Consider the following 27,329-nt stretch of genomic DNA (forward strand, 5'->3'; position numbering starts at 1 on the left):
TTAAGGGATGAAAAAGAGGAGTATGATGGGTGTGGAAGGAAGGGAGAGGTAGAATGGGGTAAATTATTTCACATGAAGAGCTGGTTTCACTATGATTTGGTTGTCAGAAAAAGTAAAATTTAAGTGGCTGTGTTAACTTGTATTGCAAAAAGATATTAGCAAAAAATCTAATAATTTCTAAAAGTAACCAGAACCAGAGAAGTCCCTCCCTTTGGAGCTTCTCTGAGAACAGGCCAATTCCAGAATGTGATGAAAAGAAGTTTTCAGAAACCCAATGATTGTCTGTGACATCTGAGCCCTGAGGTATGATGTGCTGAGGAAATGGACACTAGGAATAGATTACTGAGAAAGAGACTAAATGTTCACCCTTCCCTCTCATTCCTTCCCCATGTACCTATGTATCGATACCCACCTCAGTTTACCTTTATTGCATTTACTTGCCATAGTAGCCAGTCAGCCAATAAATTTATATTACTTACCTCCTATGTGTCAGGCACTGTACTGAGTCCTAGAGATACAAAGACTAAAGACAGGTCCTGTTCTAAAGGAGGTTACAGTCTAATGAAACAGGCGACAAGCAAACAACTCTGTATAAGAAAGCTATAGCAGGAAAATTAGAGATAATCCACAGAGGGAAGTTACTAGTATGAAGGGGCATAGGCTAGAGAGAGGCTTCTTGTAGGAAGTGGAATTTTAGCTAGGACTTGAAAGAAACCAGGGAAGTCAGGAGGTGGACACGAAGAGGGAGAGAATTCTGGGAAGGGGGAGGGGGGAAGAACAGAAAGTCTGTAAAAATATCTGTAGTCAAGAGATGGAGTGTCTTGTTTGAAGAGAAGCAAGAAAGTCAGAGTCCACGGGGAATGCAAAGTGTAAGAAGACTGGAAAGCTAGGAGATAAGGCTGTGAGGGCTTTGAATGACAAAGAGAAGATTCTGTGTTTCATCCTGGAGATCTTAGGAAGCTCCTGTTGTTTACCGAGAGGGACATGACATGGTCCAACTTCCATTTTAGGAAGATCACTTTGGCAGCTGAGTGGAGAATGACCTGAAGTGAGGAGAGATTTGGGAGGGAGACCAAAACAGCAGCCTATTGCAATAGTAAATAACAGGCTATTGCATTCATAGCCCTCTCTATCCTGGTCCCAACCTCTGTTTTCAGCCTCATTAGACATTTCTCCCCCTCTTCCACTCTCCAATCCAGCTCAATTGGCCTTTCCATTCCTCACTCATGACACCCCATCTCTACTCTCTGTACCTTTGCACTGGAAGTCCCACATTCCTGGAATACATCCCAGCTTTACTTCTACTTCCTAGGACCCCTCCCTTCATTTGACACACAACTCCAGCATGCCTTTCTGACTCCTTCCAACTTCTTATGCCTCCCTCCCAAGTTACCTCATATGTAACCATGTTGTATGTGTTTGTAAACATTATATTGATGGCATATATATTTTATATATAATTGTTGTCTCCTTCATTAAGTATAAACTCCTGGTAAATTGGGATGGTTTATTTCTTTGTGCCCATCTTTCAGCTCCTAGCGCAGTGCCCAGCACACAATAGATGCTTAATAAATGTTGATTAACTGATTCTCCTGGATAAACATTCCCATATTCTTGTTCTTTTCTATTAGAATTTTTATTGGAGGAACTTTCCTTCTCCATCAACAATGTCTGTCAATCGAAACAGGTTTTGTATGTTTTTTTTAAAAAGCCACCATATGTGGAGGAAGCAGTACCATTCACCCCCCAGTAACTGACTGGGACCAACTCTGAGCAGCAGGTGAAAAATAGCCTTAAAAGGGAAGAAAGAAGAACCTAAAAAGAGATTCAATCAGTATAATCAGCTGTAGTGAATATATTTGGCCAAGGACAGCACTTAGAAAGGATCACTCTGGGCCCCCAGTTGTGTCAGGCATGGACTGCATAGCCCAAGGGTAACACAAGGGGCAGACAGGAGAGATCATGGAGAATAGCATTGCACTTGGAGTTAGGAAAACCTCAGTTCAGATCTGTTTCAGACACTTAGTAGCTCTGTGACTTTTTCCCCATCCAAAAAATGGGGACAATCATAGCACCTTCTTCATAGGGCTGATGTGCAGATCAACTATAATAATAATGAAGATATACCTAGTAAGCAGAGGAAAGCAGAGGACAGGGGAAAACCAGAAATGAAGAGTGACCAATGGATAAAGGGACAGAAAGGCAGACACAGGGACTCATAAGGGGAGGTCCAGCCTCCCATCAGCCATTTCTCACACCCCTTTCCCCTCTCATTCACCTCCACTCACCTACCCAAGTCCACCTGTTAACTCTGTGACTCCCAAGCTATTTCACCATGATTCTGTTGGGGCAGAAACATCCCTGGAGAAGGATCTGGATTTGGAAAGCCAAAGGTCTGCTTCCTCAGTCAAGAGTCTTGTCCTTTTCTTGCTTGGATTTGCATTTCTACACATTAAATATCTCCTGTGTTGTCCTATATTTTCCCAGTGGCATCAGTCAGAGTAAAAATTTAAGTGGGATCATCCAGAGAGCTGTCAGTAGTGTATATGAGGTCTAAGCATGACAGCACATGCAATGAAAATGCCTTCCCCAAATCCTGGGAGGTAGGTGCTCCATTTTATAGGGAAGGAGGCCCATAGAGGGTAACATGGTTCTTTGAGGTTTACAAAATGCTTTAGTATTAGGTCAGCCAAAGGGCTCTGCAGGTGGTGGAATCAGAGAGCTAGAGCTTCCAGGGATCACAGAGAAAGTGTTAAAGACAACAGGTTGGGGCTCCTTCTGTCAGGACCTTTTGGAATCATCACAGTGAAATGAGACTGTGTGAGATAGTCATGCAGGCACTTACTTGTAATCCCTACAGATCTGGTTAGGATGACTTTCCAACAGTCCTGCTTCTCTGACACTCCTTACTTCTACTCAATACAGGGAGAGAAAACTCCCAATCACCACATCTCCATCTCTGGAGAGGCTGGGACTGGTTTTAGGGAAGCAGTGGGGCTTCTCAGTCTTGTGCACAGAAGATGAAAGCTGTGGGAGTGTTACCAGGAGTACAGGAATCATCTGGGAAAATATTCTCTGAATGTCGGGCAGCATCACCCTGAACATCACGTCAAACCCCCAGTCTGGGGGCAGTCAAATGATGGCCAGCACTGACACAAGGTCTCCTACTTGGGTTTTTTTCTGGTAGGGAGCTGTCCAGCAGCTGAAACATCACAATGCAAAGCCCTACTCTGTATGCGTAAGGAAACACTATTGAACATGAGGCAGGGCTGTGTTGGGGCAGTGTGGAAGGAGGAGAGTATTTAACATCCCTGGCTCTTAGGCAGGCCATTGTACCCCTTTAGGGCTTTTGTTTTTGAGAGTAGACAAAGGTCTGGCTTTTCCCTCACATCACCATCCATCCTCAGCCAAGGAGAAGCTCTGGGGACCATCCCTGCCTGAGGCATCTCCAGCTTTGTCCCTGAGTCCAAGGGGAGAACCAAAATAGAAGCAGAAAGTCATGTTTTGGAATCTCCTTCATCATGTTCCTAGCAGAGCTCTTGGGACCAAAGAAACTTTGTGTCTCTTAAGAGGCTAATTTTCCCTGTTTGAATGTTTCCTCCTCCTGAGGTGGGGGCACATATGTATCCCCGTGTCAGCAAGTGGCTGTAGGGACTCTGGCGCTGACCTAGATGGTTACGTCAGGCAAAATTCTCTCCAACATGATTCTGGGCTTCAGGCAGATGAGATCACAAACTCTCAGTGATGGCAGTTAGGCCAACAGCCTACAAGACACACTTGTAACAACAACAACAACTACATTTATGCAGCACTTGAAGGCTTGCAAAGCACTGGATGTATTATGCAGTTGCTCCACACATTGACCCTATGAAGAAGGTTCTATCATTGTCCCACCATTTTATGGATGGGGAAAAAGTCACAGAGCTACTAAGCAGATCTGAACTGAGGTTTTCCTAACTCCAAGTGTAACACTATTCTCCATGATCTCTCCTGTCTGACCCTTGTGTTACCCTTGGGCTATGCAGTCCATGCCTGACACAACTGGGGGCCCAGAGTGATCCTTGCTAAGTGCTGTCCTTGGCCATGAATTACTTACACTTCCCATTGTTTTCCCCTCCCCCCTCCAGAAATGTCCCATCACAATACCTTGAGTATTAGAGATATATAACAGACTCTCAGAGGTGAAAAGGCCCTGTGAGGTCATCAGGTCCAGCCCATATACAGGGTAGACACCCCCCTTCATGATGGTTCTTCCATAGACCTGCAATTTTACTGACCCCACCACCCCATCATGACATAAGTGACTGTCCTTGAAAAGTAACAAATCCTTAAGGATTTGAATTACAAGGGACTTCAGAAGGCTTCTAGTCTAATCCATACTTCAAAGGGAATCCTAGCTTTAGAATTTCCTGTACAAGCTCAGTTTCCACTTAAAGACTCAGTGATGGGGACCTCACCACCTCTTGGGACAGTTTCTTCCATTTTTGATCAGCTGTAATTGTTAGGAGGTTTTCTTCATGTCATATTGAAATCCACACCCCTGCCATCTTGATCCATTCTTCCTCTTCAACCTTTGTGTGACTAATCTTTGAACACTTGGAGACATCATATGCCTCACACACCTAAATATTTTCTCTTCTGGCCTGGACGTGTCCGGTTCCTTTAATCAGTGTATGTATAATCTATAGCCCTTCAGCATGCTGGCCATCCTCCATAACTATTCCTGCCCACCAGCCTTCCTGGAATGAAGGGCAATACACTAGGAAGACCAGTAGAGATTGATTTGGAATCAGTATGTAGCTGACTTCTACATTCTGCCTATAAATCCCTTTACATGATCTCATTTGAGCCCCAACCCAGTTGTGTGGGGGTGCATTGCATGTTGAAGAGTTACAGTATGGCATGGAAAGGCCAGAGATTCCTTATTCTTTTGTGACTGGTTCACAGGGGAAAGGTATTTCCTTGGTGGAGCAGAAGACTTTCAGCTTGATGGTGTTGACGTTGGGGTCCTAGCTCCAATCCTCCCTTCTCTCCTTAACTCCCCTGGTAGGTACTTGGAATCAGGGAACTCCCCATCTTCTGAGCCCAGCCCTGCTCTGTAACCCATTCCCCCACACTTCGTAGGGGCACAGTGTAGAACATGGTCCCAACACCCTCCTTCCCTTCCAAGCAATCCCACTTTTGCCCAGAAGGACGAAGGCCGGGATCGAATTCCAGGGTGGATCTCTGTCCTTGGCACTCTCTATTTTCCAGTGAACACGCCTCGCAGATACTAAACCCAAAGTGATCAACCAGCTGGAGCAGAGGAAGGCCGTGGATACTGAGGGGAGATATCCCAGCCAGCTTCGGTCCAGGTGAGTGAGGGGGACTCCTGAGTAGAGCTGGTGCTGCTGGGGGCGGGGCAGCGGCAGCGGCAGCGCCTCGGATTGGTTCAAAGCCCCAGGCAACCCCCGGGAGGGCGGGGCGTGAAGTGCGCAGCCCAGTCCGGAGAGGCTTCCCCTTCCCGGGCCGGAAGGCTGAGTGAGCTCCGCCCCTTCCCGAGCTAGCCAATGGACGCGTCCCTCCGTAAGGGGGGGCCCGAGGGAGAGTCTGCGCAGATGCAGTAGAGTCCGCTTCCTTCTCCATCCTGGATACCCCGAGGGCTTTGTAGCTCTTGGTCCTGCGGAGTCGGCAGCGCTTGTCCTGGGTCTGGTGAGGGGGAGGGGAGGGGACGGGCGCCCGGCACCCCCGCCCCCTCCCCTCTCCTTGCCTCAGTTGGCGAGTCTCTCAAATGGGGCGAAGGCTCCTGGATCCTGGGGGGGCTGTGAGGCGGGACTGCCCCGCCCCCTCCTTTTTTCTTCCCCCTCCCCCCTCAATTTCCCGTCCTCCTCTTCTTTCTCTCCCCACGTCCAAGCTCCCCTTCCCTCCCCTTCCCCTCTCCTGTTCCCCAGATCCCCCACTCTGACATGAATGTCCTTGGACTACCACCCCCCTGCATTTTGGGGGTTCGGACCCCTGGGAAAGGAGCCTCCAGCCCCAAAGCCTGCTTCCCTCACCTCCCCAGCTGTCATCACGTACATGACCTGGCATTTCTGGGGGAGGGGCACAGTCTGGGCTTTTCTGTCTCCTTGGCATCTCCAGCAGCTAGAGTGCAGCGAGGCATACAGTGGGCGCTTCATCAATGCACGTTGAGTTGACCCGAGTACTGGACACAGACAGGCCGCCCCCCCGGGACACTGTGCGCATTTCCCAGGCAGGGGCAGGTCTGGGGGGAGGGGGAAGGGCCCACCCCCCTCATGGCTGCCTTTTCCTTTCCAGCTCCGCCTCTTGGGACCCCTTGGGCCTGGGTGCGAGCAGCAAGGAGCCAGAATGGGCCCCCAGTTCCTCACCAGCAGGCCCCCCCAGGTAAGCAGCATCATCCTCCTCCCTGACAGGTGTCTCAGGTCACAGTATAAACGGATCCTTTCTCCAATGCTCTCTATCATTACAGCACCTGGGGCTGATCAGCCACTTAGTGCCTAGCATTTAGTGGGCACTTAATAAATGTTGGTTCATCTGACTTGATTCAACATCTGGGGGACCCTGAAAGGTAGATCTCCTGGGTGACTTTCTCTGATCCTCTCAGTAGTTACTCCCTCCCCAAATGTCCCAATCCAGTGGCCTCTTCTCAGGCCTCATCTATTCTTCCCTGATAGTTTCATGGCCCTGCTCCCTCTGGGTCCCTTCCTCCTTCCTGTTGACCACTCCTCCCTTCTCTGCCTCCTTTGCTGGGTCAGCATCTACGTCATGCCCTCTGTCTGGAGGGCTTGTCCAAGGCTCTGGCCTGCCCTCCCCCTCTCTCCAAGCTCTCTCACTTGGGGGTTTCATCCTGTGCCATGGGCTCCACTCCTGAATCTACAACAAATAACTAGGACTTTTTAAGCAGGATGCCCCATAGGCATCTCCCACTCACCGTCTCCCTGGATAACTCAGTATCTCCCCCCAAACCCTCCCTGTCTCTGAATGTGACCCTCCAGGTCACTCAGGCTGGCAGCGTCATTGTTCCCTTTGAATGTTCCTTCCCTCTCTCAGCCCACATATGAAGTCAGCTGCCAAGTTGAGTGATTTCTCTTTTTACACAATCTCTTTACTGCACACATTCTCTCTGTCTAGTGCCCCAGCCCTCTCCCAGTGCAGGCCCTGGTCACCTCATACTGGACTCTTAGCAGAGTCTGCTCTTTGGTCTTCTGGTGTCTGGCCTCTCCCCAGTCCAACTCATCCTTCATTCACCTGCCAAAGTCATTTGACTTTTTCTTTTGTAAATTCAAGCTACCTACCTCGTTTAAGCCCTTGTGTCCTGGATCTCCAGATGGGACTTTCTTACTTTCCATCTTATGACATCTTCCATATAACCAGTGTTTACCATTATGTGTCCTAGTTTCTCCATTTGAAGTTCACATTAAATTTCACACCGTGCTGAATAGTTATGCCTGGGCCACTGAAATCTGATCCTAGCACAAGCACATTTATAGAGGCTCATTTGAAAATGCTGATTAAGCAAAAAATTTTGAACGTAGAGAAATGACATTCAGAAAATATGAGCAGTTAATGGAGCTTCATTCTGAGGGACAATTGTCCTAAAGATTATGTAAGGGCCGAGGTTCTTGACTTCGCTCAGGGACCGACTTGGAATTTCAGTGAGTGAGAAGGTAACGTATGATTTAAAAAAGAGCCACCCTTCAGTGTAGAAGATGGCCATTCCACCGCCTTGGGGCAGAGCCTCTTACTCTCTCACCTGGACTTTATAGACAGCCTGCCCCCTTTGGGTCTCCTGCCTCAAGCCTCCCCCCACTCCAGCCCTTCCTGCACAAGTCACTCAAGTGATTTTCCTGTAGCACAGGTCTGGCTGGGCCCCCCACTGCCCCTCAACATGCTCCAGTGACTCCCTAGGACTTCCAGGATCAAGTATAAAATCCTCTGTTGGGCATTTAATGTTCTCCACAAACTGAGCCCTTCCTACCTTCCTGTGTCTTAGCCTGTTAAAGTCCTCCCTGCTTCCTGTGGCCCAGCCAGCCTGGCCTGTTTTCTGTTCCTCACACGTGAGCCCCATCTCTCCTCTCTGCCTCTGCCTCCCCTCCCTGCCTGGAATGCTTTTCTCCCCTCACCTTGCCCCTCTTGGAGGCACTGACTTATTGCTTCACGGATCAGCTTGAGCCCTGACTTTTACAGGAACCCACTCCTGCCCCCTCAGCTGCTAGTGACTTGCTGGCCCCAGGCAGGACTGTTTTTGCTTTTTCTCTGCATCCCCATCATGTAACCCAGTGCCTGGCACATAGTTAGCCCTTAACAAAGGCCTGTTGCTTGGTTCTGCTGCCTTGGGAGAAGACTTCCAAAGGTAAACCTGAGCTGCTGAGAAGGAGGCATCATGGTCTGGTGGAGAGCTTTGGACGGGCTCTGGAGGCAGGGGTGGGAGCCATAGCTCTGATCCTGTCTGTGAACATGAGCAATCCACAAAGCCTTTCTCAGCCTCGGTTTGCTCATCTGTAAAGCAGGGATGAGGAATGCTGGTCTTCGCAAGGTGGTTGGGAGGAAAGTGTTGTCTAGACGTTGTTTGTCAGTGGTCAGGTGCTTGCTGTCTCCCCCATTAGACTGTGAGCTCCTTGAGGGCAGGGACTGTTTTTGCTTTCTTTGAATCTCCAGGGCTCAGCACAGAGCCGGACACAGGATAGACCTTCCATAAATCTTTATCGACTTGACAATGAGTGTTCTTGTATTACATGATTCAGAATCTGAGGCATGTAGTAAATGCTCCCCAAGATTTTGTTTTGAACACTCTGCAACCTGAATATAGTAAGAATCAGCTCTTCTCATTCCTGCCCGCTTCACCTCCCTTCCCTGTATGGTCCCTGGCCAAGCACAGATTTATTTGTTTCAGGAATCAGTGACCTTCAAGGATGTGGCTGTGGACTTCACCTGGGAGGAGTGGGGCTACCTGGACACTTCTCAGAAGGAGCTTTACTGGGAGGTGATGCTGGAGAACTACAGGAACCTGGTCTGCCTGAGTAAGGATGGCTCCTCTGGGGACTCAGGATCTGCCCCTGAAAGGTTATTTGCTTCCTTCTGCTGGGGGCTGGTTTAGTGTTGAGCACTGATGCTTTGGCTTGTTAAAAAAAAAAAAAAGAGGCAAGCGTGTATTAATCACGATGGGGTGAAAAGATGGGCTGATTGTGCTCCCTGGTCCCAGCTGAAGGGCCCTTGCTTTGTAAGTCTGGAACCAGACTGTTTCGTTAATGTGATCTAACTCCAGCTCTCTTCCCTTGTGCCAGAGACACTTTCTAAAGTCCCAGGGCAGTGTTTGAAGTCATGAATGTCCCAGATCCTTTAGTACTGAACGTTTTAAATGAACTCATTGCCTTTCTGAACCCAGCTCCATTCTTTGTCTCATTCCCTTCTCTTCCTAGGAATATAAGCCATATAAGCCTTCCTATGTTTTCTGTGTGGTCATCTCCAGCCCCAAGCCTGCCTGGGCCTTCCTTCCTTGCTCCTAGGGGGCTGTGAGGCTCAGACTTTGAGGTTACCCTCCCTCTCCATCACTCTTCCGTTTCCTATCACTAGGCCTTGCAGATTCCAACAAGGACGTGATCTCTCAGCTGGAGTTGGGGGAAGCATATGGGATTCCAACGGGTAGTGTCCTAAGAGTCGTCTGGCCAGGTGAGTGAGTTCCAGGCCGTTGAGTATATGACACCCCACTGCTCAGCTAACCATTTATCTTTGAGCCCCCTGAAAATGGGGACATTTGTGATCTCCATGATGACGTATTTGGTCATGAAGTCTTCTCCCAGCCATAGATCTTCCAGATACTTTCTCCCCTGCTCCTCTGGCTTGTTTGGATAATGTCACCTTTTACATCAGAGTCAGTAGGTATGGCTAAATAGATGAGATGCTGTGGGTGCTTTCAGAACGCAGGAACGCTGCTCCACTGTGGGTGGAACTTTGAATTGTTCTTATCTTTTTGGAAAGCAAAGTGGAATTCTGCGGTGTAGGAGCTCCACAGAACTTCTTCTTAGACCCAGCGATCACTCTCATGACTCTCTCAGGTGTGATATTCAGAGGAAGAATTTTCCATGAAAGAAAAATACTTTAAGCTGCACTGTCCTTATTGGTGTAAAGGAGCCACCAGTTGTCAGCATTTGCATTGATTGCACATTGTCTGCACCAGTTTTGGCACTTTCACCTGAGAGAATATTATTAGGCCACGTGAAAGGATAAGCCTGGTGATTACAAAGAAGCTTTATAAAACGTAAGAATAGATTTCAATTCAAGTGAAAGCAATGTGTATGTTGCTTATAATAACCAGAATATTGGAGAAAGTGAAGCATAGGCAAAAACTCATTCTTCCAAATAAAATGGCTATTCATACTTTTTCTTTCTTTCAGATTGGGATACCAGGCCTCAGACCAAGGAGTCGACTCCAAAGATGGGTGTTTCTGTGGAAGACTTAGCCCGGCAAGCACCCTCATGGGATGACCCATGCATCTCCAAGATGGGAAGAGCCTGGGAGTATTATGGCAGGTTAAAGAGAGAGCAGAGCAATGAGGAGAAATACCCTAGAAAAGCAAAAGTAAACCCAACAGAACCTCCCAATGAAGGGAGAGGCTCTGAGTGCAATAAATATGGCCCAGTCCTTTCTCCACAGCAGGGAGCATCTGTAGTGATGGGTCTCCATAGAGGTGATAACCAGTGGAGGAACTTCACCGGGGAGTCAGGCCAAAGACAGTGTAATCAAGTCTATTCACAGAAGAAATATTCTGAGGTTAACAAATGTCAGGAAACCTTCAGTTATGATTTTGATGACATTAAAAAATATGGGATTCACGCTGAAGAGAAATATCATGAAAGTGGGAATTCTTTCCTCCTGAATAATGAACTTAGTCGATACCAGAGAACTGATACAGAAAGAAAGTGTTCTGAATTGACAAAATGTGACAAGACATCCTGTCAGAAGGCAAATCTGACTCAGCACACTAGTATTCAGAGTCAAAACAAATATAAATGCAGTGAATGTGGAAAGGCCTTCCCGCAGAAGATAAAACTTATACAACATTACAGAATTCATACTGGAGAGAAACCTTTCAAATGTAGTGAATGTGGAAAGGCCTTCCGCCAAAAGGCACATCTCATAAGACATTGTAGGATTCATACTGGAGAGAAACCTTTTAAATGCAGTGATTGTGGGAAAGCCTTTCCCTGGAGCACGGCACTGACTCTACATCAGAGAATTCACACTGGAGAGAAATCCTACGAATGCAAGGAATGTGGGAAGACATTTACATCACACAGTAACCTTTCTCTGCACAGGAGAATTCATAAAGGAATAAAACCTCATGAATGCAGTGTATGTGGGAAGGCATTCTCTCAGAAATTCATTCTCACTCATCACAGTATCATTCATAGTGGAGAGAAACCTTATGAATGCAATGAATGTGGAAAGGCATTCCCAACAAACTCTAAACTTTCTATGCACCAGAGAATTCATACAGGAATAAAGCCTTATAAATGCAGTGAATGTGGAAAAGCATTCTCTCAGAAGTCTGATCTTACTCGTCATGTTAGCATTCATACTAAAGAAAAATCATATGAATGCACTGAATGTGGAAAATCCTTCACTAGGGGTGCAGGTTTTTCATCCCATAAGAGAATACATTCCAGACAGAAATCTTATGAATGTAATTAATGTGGGAAAGCATTCCCCCAGATCACAGCACTTAGTCAACATTATTGATTCATGATAGAATTCATGATGGAGAGAAACCTTATTAGTATAATCGTTGAAGCAATACATTTCTCTGGGAGAGACTTTTTGATAAATGTACTTAATATTGGAAAAGATCCAAGAAATATAATCATGTGGAAAGCCTTTCAATTTATGATGGTGAATTATTTTTCCTCAATGTAGGGAGTTGCTGACTAGAGATAGAAATGAGGCATATACTTTCACAAGTAACCAATTTGTTGCCTTCTTTTCCTTGACCATGTTCAACTGATACAGGAGAGCTCTTACTGGAGAGGGGAGAGTCAGTGGTGAGTGGCAATTATGTGTCCAAAAAGTAAAGGGACCATCAGGAGAGCAAATACCGTGGTCTTTCAGCCAAAGCACACAGCTTCCTGAATATCATGCTTCCAACATGAAAGACAGAAAGATGTAGGAGAGACAATAGTATAGTTAGGTAGGGGTGATTAGAACAGTTTAGTGTCTGTTTGAGTGGTTATGAATGGTTTAATAGAAGCTTGGAAAGTGGTCAGTGCTGAATGCCTTTAGGGATTTTTCCTGAGGCTTAGTCCATTGAATGTTTTTATCAGTCTTGAGATAATATATGTAAAACGCTCTGATTTGTTTTTTTGTTTTACATAGTATTTTATTTTTTCCCAGTTACATGTAAAGACGATTTTTAACATTCATTTTTAAAAACATTTTGACTTCCAGATTTTCTTCCTCCTTCACCTCCCTCTCCCTAAGACAGTAAGCAATTTCATATAGATTATACATGTGCAATCATGTAAGGCATATTTCCATGTTAGTCAAGTTGTGAAAGAAACAGACCAAAAGAAGAAAAAATAAAGCTAAAAACAGTGTGTTTTGATCTGCATTCAGACTCCATCAGTTCTTTCTCTGGATGTGCATAGTATTTTTCATCGTGAGTCCTTTGAAATTGTCTTATGTCTTTGTGTTGCCGAGAAGAGCTAAGTCATTCACAGTAGATCATTGTACATATTGCTATTACTGTACAATATTCTTATGGTTCTGCTCATTTCATTTTGCATTAGTTCATGCAAGTCCAGGTTTTTCTGAAATTTGCCTGTTCCTCATTTCTTATGCTACAAATATTTTTGTACAAATAGGTCCTTTTCCCTTTCTCTTTTTTAGTCTCTTTGGGATATAAACCTGGTAGTGGTATTGCAGGAGTAAAGGGTGTGCACAGTTTGACTGCCTGTTGAGCATAGTTCCAAATCGCTCTCCAGGATGATTGGATCAGTTCACATCCCCACCAACAGTCTTTAGTGTCCCAGTTCTCCCACATACCCTCCAACATGTATCAGTTTGCTTTTCTGTTGTATTGGCCAGTCTGACAGCTGTAAAGTGGTACCTCCACTTTGTAAATTTTAAAGCATCATCCACATGTAATCTCTGTATTAAAGGCATAGATGGTATGCATATCAAATTTAGTGATGGCTTAGAAAAAGGTAGCTTGATTTTGTCTCTTCCCCTTAACCCTCTGAGGGAAGGGAGAAAGGTGTGAGTTTCAAGCATGGAGAATAAGTAGGACATGGAATGTCAGTTTGACTTATGGGAGGTTCCAGCTCCTGATGGGGGGGGAGGATGCGATGAGCTGGAATTCAGCAGCAACCAGAGGGCAGGTCACACCATCTGAGTCCTTTCCAAAGCAATGAACTGAAGAACCAGGGTGGGTTGAGGGGTGTGTGTGTATGTGTGTGTGTGTGTGTGTGTGGCTCTCTGGGTATGGCAGATGAGGCCAGAGTTTGCCACGTCTCCATTTTCCCAAAACAGAAGAAAAGGCAAGACGCTAACGCTGCTTCGGCCCCCTTGTCTTACAAGCATTCATTTGGCTGCTGCTGCTTTGTCTACAGCTTCCTCACTTTGTCTTGCTGTCTTCTTGCTCATTACACACCCTTCCCAATCCATCAGGAGCTCTTACCCCCCCAGTCATAGTTTTAAAAAATAATTTTGAGTTCCAAGTTTTTCCCTTCCTTCACCTTGAGAGGGCAAGCAATATGTTATCAATTATACATGCAAAATTTCCATATTAAATGCATTGCAAAAATTTAAGACAATTTTTAGAAATGCTTCAGTCTACATTCAGTTCATCAGTTCTCTCTGGAGGTGGTTTTCATCATGAGTCCTTTGTCTTGATCAAAGTAGCTAAGTCTTTCACAGTTGATCATCATTCTGATATTGCTATTACTATGCACAATGTTCTGGTTCTGCTCACTTCACTTTGTATCAGTTCACGTAAGTCTGCCAAGATTTTTGAAACCATCCCCCTCACCATTTCTTATAGCAACATAGTATTCCATCCCAATCACATACCACAACTTATTCATCCATTACACAATTGGTGGACAGCCCCTCCATTTCCAATTCTTTGCCACCACAAAAAGAGCTGCTATAAATATTTTTGTACATATGGCTCTTTTGCCCATTTTTATGATCTCTTTGGGATACAGACCTAGTAGTGGGATCGCTGGGTCAAAGGGTATGCATGGTTTTATATCTGTTCAGACATACTTCCAAATTGTTCTTTGAAATAATCAGGCCAGGTCAGAGCTCTTGAACTGACTCTTGAAGGAAACAAGATTGCAAGAGACAGAGGCAAGGAGAGAGGGCTTTCTGGGAATGAGCAACAGCTAGGAGAAGGGCGTAACATTGTAGATAGTGTAGTGCATGAGGAGCAGCAAATTAGCCAGTTGGATGGCCCCTATAACGTGCAGAGAGGACTGATGTGGAATAGGGTTGGAAAGGGAGGATGGGGCTAAGGACCTTGAAAGTTTTTTCTTTTGGATTCCTAGAAAATTAGGAAAAGTTTGGAGTTGGTTATTATTGTGTGTGTGTGTGTGTGTGTCTTTTGAGAGCTCTGTTCCATCGCTTTGGCCATTTGTCTCTCAAGAAAAATGAACCTGTCATTTCTCCTATTTGGTGACTGCACAAAAGCTTCCTTCTTGCTTCCTTCCTTTGACACCTATTCTCCTAATTTTGCCTGATTTTTCCCAACGCATTTTACTGGATGAGAACCCCCTGATTTCAGTCAATCAGCAAGCACCTTCAGTGGCTCAGGCGTGGTGCTGTGGAGACAGAGGACGTAGTCCTTGACTTCAAGAATCTTCCATTGGGGGAGACAAAATAAATGACTCAGCATGCAAACAGAAAAAGTAAGACAGTCCCTGCTTATAAGGAGCTCATTCTTAATGGGGCACACAACACGGAGTAGGTCCGGTATAAGTCAGGCAGCTAGGGGTGCTACAGGGCACATAGGGCTGGGCCTGGAATCAGGAAGCCACAAGTTCAAATTCACCCTCAGATACTTCCACTTAACCTCTTTGGGCCTCTGTTTCCTCATCTTTAAAATGGAGAAAATGTCTGCCTCACAAGGTTGTTGGGAGGATCCACTGAATTATCTGTTTAGCCCTTAGAATAGTGTCCAGCACATAGAAGGCTCTATAAATGTGCCAGATATAATAATAATATTATTAAAAGGTCCCATGGTTCTTAGGGTGCTGCTGTAAAGCAGATGGCAATGCCTCTTCTTTAATGTCATTTACACTGATAGAAACATCACTTTCCGATGTTGAACCATCTGACAATGTCAAAGACTTTCATGTCAGTGACTTTCTCTTCTGGGTCTTCAGCAATTGTGGCTTTAGCCCCTACAGGAGGGGTGTGCAGGCTGCATCTCCCCTGGGGCTTTTCCCCGAGTGATGGCTGAGGGCACTGGGCTGGAAGACTGCAGTTCCCCGGGCTCTTGGGTTCAGGGGCCCGGACCATCTCCCACCAGATGCCGAGGGGAGTTGGTGGCCAAGGTGGTGGTGCTTGTGGTCTGACTTGTGTGGCATGTACTGCCTTCCATATCTCCCTCAGGGTGCCTTCCTTAGGCTTGCCTGCCCTGTCTGTGACACTTGGTTGGCAATTGATTGGAATGGCTGGCCCTTCTGTGCCTGTCGGCTTGTTGGTGACAGTTGACAGTTGTTGTTGGTGACGATGAGGACAGAGGAGCCCCTCCCCACCATGATTTCTGCCCTTGGTGATGACTATGAGGCTGGGCTGGAAGCAGTTCTGGTGGTTTGGGGGTACAGTGCTATTGCCAAGGCTCAAGATCTGTCGGATGGCCAAGGGGGTGGTGGTAAAACGATTTACCTAGCACATGCCCCCTCTTGTCTCTATTTCAAGGTAGTGTGATGATTCTGGGTAATTTAATCATTCTATTAAAAAGGCCAGCAGGTTATTAATAAAAGGGTGGTCATTTGGCCATCTCTCTTGGACCAAAGAGCCTGAATGGCGGTGGGGTCACAGTTTATATGCCCTTTGAAAAGTAGGCATTCCTGAGGGATGTCAGTCAACTGGGATTGATTAACACAATGGAAGATATGGGATATATTAAAATGAAGGTGTTGGGGTATGTGACTTAGGTCATTCAAATCTTGGTCAAACACATCCATTTCCATATCACCTGTCTTGATAATAGAGAGAATCAACCTTTCCCAGGACCTGTCTGAGCAAACACTATGAGCAGGAATATACCCATTAGCCCAAACTTAGAATTTCTTTTACTGTCTGATTAGATCTTGGCCTGGGTAAATCTCTGAAAGAGAATTCCCACACTGGTTGCTTTCTGGATGAAGAAGCAGAGAAGGGGGAAATCCTTGGTCCTAAAACAATAATGAGTTACTACATATAAGAGAGTATTCATTTCTCATGGTAATAAGCTGCTTATACATGAATACATATAAAGAAAATTTATGCAAAATTAAGCACAAAGTAAATTCTTTGGAGTGAGAGTGATAGTCTCTGGGCTTAGAGACCAGGGAAGACTTTATGGGAAAGGTCTTTCTTTAGAAGTCTTAAAGGAAACAGTGGATTAGAAGGGGCCGAGGTGTGGTAGGAGGGGACTAGTTGGTTGTGTGGATGTAATTTGAATTTCATTTTCTCTCTCCTGCTCCATTGATGAACTTGTCTATTTTTCTCCAATAGAAGGTAGTATTTTGCCTCTCCCACCAAACTATTCATTGTATCCAAGTTCACTGCTCTTTTGACTACTGCTGCACTGCTTCTCCATGAAACACATTCAGCTTATTCAATGTTGTTCTAAAATACAGGACGGGGAAAGATGTATAGACACTATACTGAGGTAACTTTTAGCTCAACAGGAAAAAAAAAGTTTGACCAAAATAAAAAAGGAAGTCTTACAACAGCAAATAATGTTAAGGCTGAAAGAGACTTTCCTAATACTCTAGTCTGCATCTTCATAACTATCTAGTCTAGACCTTCAAAACAATTTCATGTAGACCCTCGTAACAATCTAGTCTAGATCTTCATAAGAATCTAGTCTAATTTTTTAAAATTTTTTAAAATTTTAATTTTTTTTAATTTTTAGGCAATTGGGCTAAGTGACTTGCCCAACGTCACACAACTAGTAAGTGTCAAGTGTTTGGTCTGAGACCGGATTTGAACTCAGGTCCTTCTGATTTTAGGGCCAGTGCTCTATCCACTGTGCCACCTAGTTGCCCCAAGAATCTAGTCTAAACAAACATAATAATCTAGTCGAGACCTTCATAACAATTTCATGTAGACCTTCATAACAATCTATGATAAATAATCTAGTCCAATTTCCCCTAGTAAATGGCTACTGAGATGATCTTCAGCCCTGCCTGTGTCTCCTGAGGTTGCTTCAGTTCATTTCTGTGTGCTTTTCAAATGTTTCATGAACAACTTTAAAAATATTCCAACCTTATCTGAGATTAAAAGCTTTTCTTGTAACAAATGAATAGAATTAAGCAAAAATAAATTTATACATTGGTCCCACTCTCTTCTAAACTCTATAGCCTGGTTTCCATCTTTCTCCATTCAACCCAAGTGACTCTCTGTCTTTTAATTTCCATGTCTAACAGCCTTTTCTGTATACTCATCTTTTTTGACCTCTTGATCGCATTTGACATTACCAGTTACCTCATCTTAGATGCTCTTTGCCTTCTAGGTTTGTATGATCCTGCTCTTCCCTGCTTTTCTTTATATCTCTAGGACTACTCCTTAGGATCTTTAAATATGTTACTCCCATTAACCTTAGGGATAGCCCAATGCTTCATCCCAAGCCCTCTTCTTTTCTCCCTCTGTATTACCTCACTTTATGTCCAAGTGGGATTTATACTATGGTTCAACATTGGGAAAACAATTAATAATTAATCATATTAAAACCCAAACCATCCAGAACCATATGGCTATCTCAATAGGTGCAACAAAAAAAAAGCCTTTGAGAAATTACAACTCTTTTACACTAAATACCCTATAAAATATAGCCATAGACAGACTTTCAAAAATATGATAAAAAGCATCTATCTAAAACCAAAAACTAGAATTGTATGCAATGGAGATGCTTGAGAATCTTTTCCAATAAATACAAAAGTAAAGCAAAGATACCCACTCTCCACACTGTTAACTTGATATAGTTCCAGAAATGCTAGCAACAGCAATAAAACAAGAGAAGGAAATTAATAGTGTAAAGATTGGTAAAGAGAAGATAAAACTATCTCTATTTGCTGATGATATAATGGTTTACTAGGAAAATCCTGGGAATCAGATGATATGAATTGGAGCTTAGGCAAAGTTGTAGGCTACAAAATAAACCTTCAAAAATATGCTACATTTTTACACCATAATAACAGAATCAAAGAAGCAGTAACAGAAATGGATATCTCATTCCAAATAAGTACAAAATGTACCAAGTGTCTGGGGATCGATCTACCAAAGCACACAGAGGACTTGTATAGATTCAGTCATGAAGTTCTCCTTAAAGAAATAAAGAACAACTTAAGTAGTTGGAATTAGTGCTCATGGTTGGGCTTTGCCAACACAATAAAAACAATGATACTACCAAAGTTAAAATAATCTTTAATGATACATCAATCAAATTACCAAAGGGATAAGTTACAGAACTTAACAAAATAATTCATTTGGAAAAACAATAGATCCAGAATATCAAGAGAAATAATGAAAAGGGAAAGGGATGAAGGTGGAATAGTACTTCCAGACCTCAGAATATAGTATAAAACAGCAGTTGTCGACACCATCTGGTATTTGTTAAAACATAGATAGATCAATGCAACAAACTAGATAAGGAGAATCAGAAGCAATGGAATTCAGTCAAACAATGTCTGCTAAACCAGAGAAACATGAATTACCTAGGTAGGAACTCCTTATGTGATTTTAAATAAAATTGCTGGGAACCCTGGAAAGCAGCCTGGCAGAACTTAGGTTCAGACCAACACCTTAAACCACATTCCACAACACCCTCTCAATGGATCCATGATCTTCACATTAAAGATCACACTATAACAAATTAGGAAAGAAATGATCATATGTCTTTCATGTCTGTGGGTAGGAGATGGATTCCTAACCAAACAAGAGATAAGAGATAATTACAAAAGATAAAATAGAGAAGTTTGGCTGCTTGAAAAGCTTCTGCACAAAGTTAGTGTACCTAAGATAAGAAAGAAAGGCAGCTGAATGGGGAAAACATTTTTGTATCAAATTTCTCTAATAAAGGTTTAGTACCCAAGAAATATAAATAATTCACAAATATATAAGACTAATAGCCATTCCCCAATACAGAAACATACATTTCTCAAAAGAACTGCCAAGTATTCACAGCCACGTGAAAGAATGCTCCAAGTCACCAATAATAACAAAAAAGTAAATCAAAGCAACCCTGAGGTTTCACCTCACAACCTTCGAACAGGGGAAGGAGAGAGGGCAGGCCCCTGTCGGGGACAGGGAGTACTTAGAGGTGGGCCCTGATTTCTGAGGCCACTAGCGCACCCTGGAGCACCCTGGGCCCTCCTCTTCTTGATGGGGCCCCTATCAGGACCCAAGTGTTCTAGAGCTGAGGGGACCTTAGAGATCATCTCCTCTCAAGCTCCCCTCCCCCATTTTAGAATGAGGAAACTGAAGCCCAGAGAGAGGAGCTGAATGGCCTGAGACAGCACAAGTGGCAAAGGAGGAATTCGAACCCAGGTCCAATGTCTCTAGAGAAGGTGTGCCTTTCTTTCACCAACATTTGGGGAATGACTTCTGTGAGCATGACCCTCTCCCAAGCCCCAAGGAGTGCCCCAGAAACAGCCCATCTGGCTGTGGCCAAGAACAGGTGACATCCCTGGTTGCTCCATGTAAGGCCAGATGGGGCCTCACAGGTCATCTAGTGCCACCCCTTCATTGTCTAGTGAGGAAAAGAAGGTGACCAGCCCAAGGTCACATATCCAGGAAGTGGCCCAGCTGAAACCATTTGGACTCCATTTTTCTAGCCTTGACATTCCCTGTTCTAAGTTCCTTCCTAGCTCTGACATTCCTGTTCTTGGGACCTTTCCAGCCTTGACATTCCCTGTTCTGGGGTTGTTCCAGTGTTCTAAGATCTCTTCCAATTCTGAGACTAGGTGTTTGGAGAGGGATGTGTTAGGGGCAGCAGGAAAGCCGTGGACTCAGAGTTAGGGACCCTACTTTTGAATCCCAGTTCTGACATTTTTTGTAGCCATGACCATGGGCCAGCTTCTTGCTCATCTGTAAAATGGGGATGTTGATCTATTCCCTGAGTCAAGAGGTGTTCAAAGGGAAATGCTTTAAATTGTGGCCTGTCAGTACTCGGATTGGGCCTTGAAGGACTGTTGGAGTGGGAGAGAAGAGAGTAAAGGGGAAAGCTAAGTAACAGTGTTCATAAGGCCCACAGAGAGGTCAAAGATGTGGGAAACAAGACCCTTACAAGAAACCAGGAAAGAGAGAAGGCTTCCATGTGGGCCAGCAGAGAGGGCAGTGGAGGCTGGTCAGCCCTGGCTCCTGGCTCTGCCTGCCCCAGCAGAGAGGGCCTGGCACTGGAGTCCAGCCTCCCACTCCCTGTGGGACCCTGGGCATTCCAACCACTTCCCCTCTGGCTCACGTTCTTCATCTGAGGTCCCTTCCACTTTAGGTCCCATGATTTTACAGACTGGTCCCAACTCTGGATAACTGGGACTTCCAGGGGGTGATGAGGGGGGGGGTGTGGCACCTTCTGGCCTCCCTGCAGTCCCTTGCCTGACTTTCACTTCCTCCGAGGGTTAAGTAACATTTACAAGTCATGGCCACACACACCCCTGCAACACCACACCCTCCCTCCCTGAAGCCTGGGTGCTGAGATCAACCATCAAAGCTCCTGGGCCCCCGGGGTGCTGCTGTGAGTGAAGAGCCCTCCCAGGGTCATCCCCCCTTCAGACCCCTCTCTTTTTCCAAGAGCCCCTGAACAGGCACCTGAGAAAATCTCTGACCAACAACTTTCTACAGACTCAGGAGATGAATCCCCACCCAGCCAAGGCCTGGCTTCCTCTTTCTTAGAATAAGAACTGGAGTAAGGTGGAAACCCCCTCCTTGCCCCCTCCCCCTTCTCCCCTAAGCCCAAGCACCAGCTGCTCCATCTAAAAGTTCTTACAGCAGAGCAGAGTCTGCATCAGAGGTGCTCATGTCAGGTGGGCAAAGCCACACGTGGCCTCAAGGCAGAGGTTCCCCACCCCTGGTTTAAACAGTTCACAACTCTACCAATAATTCATTAATGTCCCAATTTTTTTTTCACATCCCCTCCAATATTTGTCATTTTCCTTTTCTGTTATATTAACCGATCTGATAAGTGTGAGGTTGTACCTCAGAGTTGTTTTAATTTGCATTTCTCTAATCAGTAGTGATTTAGAGTATTTTCATATGACTATAAATAGCTTCAATTTCTTCTGAAAAGTACTTGTTCATATCCTTTGATCATTTTTCCATTGTGGAAGGACTTGTATTCTCATAAATTTGCCTCAGTTCTCTGTATAGTTGAGAAATGAAGGGGCAGCTAGGTGGTGCAGTGGATAGAGCACCGGCCCTGAAGTCAGGAGGACCTGAGTTCAAATCTGGCCTCAGACCAAACACTTGACACTTACTAGCTGTGTGACCCTGGGCAAGTCACTTAACCCCAATCGCCTAAAAAAGAAAAGAAAAGAGAAATGAAGCCCCTATCAGAGAAACTTGCTGTAAAAAATTTCCCCCAGTTTTCTGCTTTCCTTCTAATCTCAGCTGCATTGGTTTTGTTTCTGCAAAAACTTTTTAACTTAATGTAATCAAAATTATTGAGGTTACATATTGTAATGCTCTCTGTCATTTCCATAAATCTACCAGCTAAAATGTTCCATGCTCCCCTAATTTGCCCCTTTCTGTCTAAATCCTATACCCATTTTGACCTTATCTTGGTATATTGATTCCTGCATAAATGGGATTCTAGTGAGGCTGCACAAAGGCATCGGCCTCACTCTCTCCTCCAGAGTCATCAAAGTCCAGTGGCAGGACAGAGTCAAGATGACCAGTGATAGCTCAAGAAGCAGTGGACGACCCCGGCATCTTTGATGTCTGACCAAGCTCTAAGTGCTCCACAGTGCCCTTCAGCAGCCTTTGTGACAAATTGTTCTCATCTGCCCATTCTACTAGGGAAGTCTTCACATGCTTGGGGTATGCACCGCCCTAACTCATCAACGGGTCTAAGACCCCTTGGTTACCTTCAGGCTGGTGTAGCCCATCTGCTGAAATGGTTTACCAAGGTGTGGCTGCTGCACATGCTACAGCTTCTTGGAGCCACAGGTGAGAGGTGAAAACAGGTGGACACCAAAGGTGGAAAGGGCTCTGCAGCCTTCACACCAGAGATAACTAATCTTTCCTGGACTCCCTACACCCCATCTTGGTATATGGTGTGAGACGTTAGTCCACACTTCGTGTCTGCCAAACCACTTTCAGTTTTTGCAGCAGTGAGTTCTTGTCCAAAAGCTTGGATCTTTGCATTTATCAAACACTGGATTACTATGGTTATCACCCACTGTATATTGTGTACCTCCTCTATTCCACTGATCCACCGCTCCATCTCTTAGCCAGTACCAGATTGTTTTAATGATTAACACTTTGTAATATGACTTTATATCTGGTATTGCTAGGCCATTTTCCTTCATAGTTTTTCTGTTGATTCCCTTAATATTCTTGAACTTTTCTCCTTTCAAATAAATTTTGTTATTATTTTTTATAGCTTTATAAAAATTTTTGGTAATTTAGTTAGTATGGCAATGAGTAAGTAAATTAATTTAGGCAGAATTGTAATTTTTATTATATATTGGCTCAGCCTACCCATAAGTGACTAATATTTCTCAAAGTGTTTAGATCTAATATTATTCATGTGAAAAGTGTTTTGTAATTTTGTTCATATGGTTCCTGGGTTTCTCTTGGCATTTAGACTCTGAAGTATTTTATATTGTTTATGATTATTTTAAATGAAATTTCTCTTTCTATCTCTTCCTGTTGTATTTTGTTGGTAATATATAGAAATGCTGATGATTTCAGCGGGTTTATTTTTTATCTTGAAACTTTGCTAAACTTGTTAATTATTTCCACTAGTTTTTTAGTGGATTCTCTAAAGAGTGAGCTTTGTTTCCTCACTGCATACTCTAATACCTTCACTTTCTTTTCTTGTCTTATTGCTATAGCTAGAATTTCTAGAACAATATTGAATAATAGAGGTGATAATGGACATCCTTGCTTCACCCCTTATGTTATGGGGAAGGCTTCTAGCTTATCCCCAGTACAGATAATGCTTGCTGGTTGTTTTAGGTATCATTAGTTTTAGATCACTGCTGATAGTTTCAGACATCACTTATTTTAAGGTAAGCTTCATTTGTTACTATGCTCTCTAGTGTTTTCAATAGGAAGGATTGTTTTAGTTTGTCAAAGTCTTTTCCTGAATTTATTGAGATAGTCATAGGATTTTTGTTGTTTTTGTTATTGATATGGTCAATTATGCTGACAGTTTTCCTAATATTGAACCAGCCCTGCACTCCTGGTATAAATCCCACCTGGCATATGATATATGGTGTATGATCTTTATGATCTATTGCTGTAATCTCCTTATATTTTATTTAAAATTTTTCCATCAATATTCATTAGGGAAATTGGTCTATAGTTTTCTTTCTCTGCTTTTACTCTTTCTAGGCATCAGCACCATATTTAAGGAATTTAGTAAGACTCCTTCTTTGCCTATTTTCCCCAATAATTTATACATTATTGGAATTAATAATTCTTCAAATGTTTCATAGAATTCACCTGTGATTCCACTTGTGGGAATTTTTTTCTTAGGGAGCTCGTGGGTTCTATTCCCTGTTCTGTTAATCTGGGCAATTTATATTTTTGTAAATATTCACCCATTTTACTTAGCTTGTAATTGGCATTGTAATTGGACAAAATAGCTCCTAATAATTGCTTTAATTTCATCTTCAATGGTAATGAATTCACTCTACATTTTTGATACTGGTAATGTGGTTTTCAGACAGCTAAATGGTGCAGTGCTTAGAGTGCTGGGCCTGGTGTCAGGAAGCTTGAGTTCAAATCCAGCTTCAAACACTTAATAGATGTGTGACCTTGGAAAAATCATTTAATCATCTTTGCCTCAGTTTCCTCATCTGTAGAATGAGCTGCACAAGGAAATGGCAAACCACTCCAGTATCTTTGCCAAGAAAACCCCTAAAAGGGATTATGAAGTATTGAACACAACTGAAAATGTCTGAACAAGAAGAAAAATTTGGTTTTCTCCTTTCTTTTTTAAAATCCAATTAACCAATGTTTTCTCTATTTTTTTCATAAAATAAGCTCCTATTTTATTTACTAGTTCAATGTTTTTTTTTTCCCCTTTCAATTTTATTAATCTCTTTTTTGATTTTCAGGATTTCTAATTTTGTGTTTAAAATTTTCCAGTTTTATTTTAGTTGCATGCCCAATTCATTGATCTGCTCTTTCTCTATTTTATTGATGTAAGCATTTAGAAATTTAAATTTTCTTCTTAGTAATGCTTTGGCTGCATCCAATAAATTTTGGCATGTTGTCTCATTTTTGTCATTCTCTTTAATGAAATTACTGATTTTTTCTATGATTTGTTCTTTGACCCATTCATTCTTTAGGATTTGACTAGTTAGTTTCCAACGAATTGTAATCTATATATTCACAGCCCTTTATTGAATGTAATTTTTATGGCATTATGATTTTAAAAGGATGCACTTAATATTTCTACTTTTCTGCATTTGATTGGAAGGTTTTTATTTCCTAATACATGATCAATTTTTGTGTACATCCTATGTACTGCTAAGAAAAAGGTATATACCTTTCTATTTTTGTTCCATTTTCTCCAGAGGTCTCTCATATTGTTATCATATTAGATTTTATATATCTATCTAATATCTATCATTTTAAGTTTTCTAAAATCCTCTGTCTCCTTAACTTCTTGTTTATTTATGGTTACATTTGTCTAGTTCTGAGAAGGGAAGGTTGAGGTCCCTCACCAGGAAAGTTTTACTATTTCCTCCTGTAACTCATTTAACTTTTCTTTTAAGAATTGGGATGCTATACCATTTGGTGCATATATATTTAGGATTGCTATTACTTCATTGTCTGATACCTTTTAGCAGAATGTAGTTTCCCTGCCTATCCCTTTTAATTAGATCTATTTTACTTTTACTTTGTCTGAGATCATGATTGTTAGCCTTGCTTTTTCTCCCCTTAGCTGAAGTGTAATAGATTCTACTGCAGCCTTTTACCTTTATTCTGTGTCTCTTTGCTTCAGGTGTGTTTCTTGCAAACAACACATTGTTAGATTCTGGTTTTTAATCCACTCTGCTACCTTCTTCTGTTTTACGAGTGAGTTCATCCCATTCACATTCACAGTTATGATTATTATGTTTTTCCTTCCATCCTATATCTCCCCCACTTGTTTATCCTTCTTTCTCTCTTCTTTCACCCTGTACCTCGTCAAAAGTCTGTTTTGTTTCTTATTACCACCTCCCCCAATTTCTCCTCCCTTCTATGAGCCTCTCCCCCTTCTCTTATCCTATTCCCCTCCTACTTCCCTGTAGGACAAGATAGATTTCTATACTCAATGGAATGTGTATGTTACTTCCTTTTTGAGCTAGTTCCAATGAGAGTAAAGGCATTGACCCTAACATTCCCACCCCCACCATCTGTCTCCTCACTTTAAAAGTTCTTCCTTTCCTGTCTTTTTTATGTGAGATAATCTACCCATTCTGTCTCTTTTCCTTTTTCTCACCCAGTTCATTGTATTTTTAAAAATCATCCCATCATAGTCAATTCACCTCCCTGTTCTCTGTCTATGAAGATTCCTTCTAACTGACCTAATAATCACAAAGTTCTTAGAAGTTGCAAGTATCATCTTTCCATGTAGGAATGTAAACAGTTTAACCTTGTTGAAGCCCTTATGATTTCTCTTTTCTCTTTACTTTTTTAGGCTTCTCTTGACACTGGTATTTGAAAGTCAGATTTTCCATTCCGCTGCTTGAAAGTCCTCTATTTAATTAAATATTCTTTTTTTTTTCTCCCTGAAGGATTATTATACTCAGTTTTTCCAGGTAGGAGATGCTTGGTTGTAATCCTTTCTCCTTTGCAATCTAGACTGTCACATTCTGATCTTCTTATGAAAAAGCTGCTAAATTTTCTGTGATCTAGACTGTAGCTCCACAATATTTGAATTGTTTCTTTATGGTTGCTTGCAGGTTTTCTCATTGACTTGGGAGCTCTGGAATTTTGCTATAATATTCCTGGGAGGTTGCATTTTGGGGATCTCTTTCAGGAGGTGAGGGCTACCAACCACTTTTACTGCAGCCAAAGATCTGAACTCTTGGGGCCACAATCCCATCCTTACTTCGTAGGCTACTGTTGCTCCAGTCAAAAGACAGGAGTTTTCAGACAAGCTCCCAGCTGGAAAGGCCTCTGCCAAGATTAACCAGAAGGTGGTTTCTTTTTTTCCCCTACTTAATAATATTTTATTTTTTTTTCCAGTTACATACAAAGATAGTTTTCAGCTTTCACTTTTATAAGATTTTGGGTTCCAAATTTTTTTTCTCCCTCCCTCTCCTCTCTCTTCCCCAAGATGGCAAGCAATCTGATACTTTACACATGTACAATCATGTTAAACATATTTCCTTTGTCCTTCATTCTCAAAGAGGAACATGATATCAGGGACATGATGCCATGACATGCAAGTGAATTGATTTAAATGAAGAAGGGCTGTGCAGAGTCACCAGCCTCACTTTCTCCTCCAGAGCCATCTGGGTCCAGTGGCAAGAAATGATCAGGACAACTGGAGATGGCCCTGGATGCAATGGGAGACATTGGCTTTTTTAAGCTAAAGTCTTTAACGGGTCTCAGTTTGACTCCTTGAGATAGTAGAAGCTGAAACCTCAGGAGTCACATTTCCAGCTCTTGCTACATCCTACTTGCTTCACACCACTTAAGCAAACGCACAGCTTCAGTACTCCCTGGCAAACAAGAACATCCCAAAATTTGGGAACTCAAGTGAAATTCCTTAGCTCAGTCACCAAATCCAACAGTAATGGAAAGTCATTCCATAAGACACCCTCCTAGAATGAATCACTACAAGCATATAGTTGATTCTCAATTATCAGAGAGTACATCAGCAGGGGGGTCGGGTGGGAAGCATTTATTTCCTTTCTACTACCCACCCAGATCTCAGGGTTATCAGGGACCTTAAAAT

At 43.2% G+C, this 27,329-nt stretch overlaps 2 protein-coding genes across 2 annotated transcripts in view; one reads left to right on the forward strand and one right to left on the reverse strand.

Annotated features, from left to right (window-relative positions):
- LOC110202560 (vomeronasal type-2 receptor 26-like) overlaps window positions 1–3,079 on the reverse strand; it is a 33,093-nt gene extending 30,014 nt beyond the window's left edge. The window contains 1 exon segment of the mRNA XM_020978783.2: window positions 2,846–3,079. Within this exon segment, the coding sequence (XP_020834442.2) occupies window positions 2,846–3,060 (215 nt within the window). The 5' untranslated portion in view covers window positions 3,061–3,079.
- Window positions 3,080–5,607: 2,528 nt separating this feature from the next.
- On the forward strand, window positions 5,608–12,605 carry LOC110202537 (uncharacterized). Its single transcript, XM_078154502.1, is given in 6 exon segments — window positions 5,608–5,691; window positions 6,298–6,384; window positions 8,894–9,020; window positions 9,574–9,669; window positions 10,395–11,731; window positions 11,734–12,605. Coding segments are annotated over 5 exon segments (1,641 nt in total). The 5' UTR covers window positions 5,608–5,691; window positions 6,298–6,348; the 3' UTR covers window positions 11,779–12,605.
- The last annotated feature ends 14,724 nt before the right edge of the window (window positions 12,606–27,329 follow it).

The sequence above is a fragment of the Phascolarctos cinereus genome, unplaced genomic scaffold (assembly GCF_003287225.1).
Source record: "Phascolarctos cinereus isolate Bilbo 61053 unplaced genomic scaffold, phaCin_HiC Scaffold_4;HRSCAF=312, whole genome shotgun sequence".
Lineage (NCBI taxonomy): Eukaryota > Metazoa > Chordata > Mammalia > Diprotodontia > Phascolarctidae > Phascolarctos > Phascolarctos cinereus.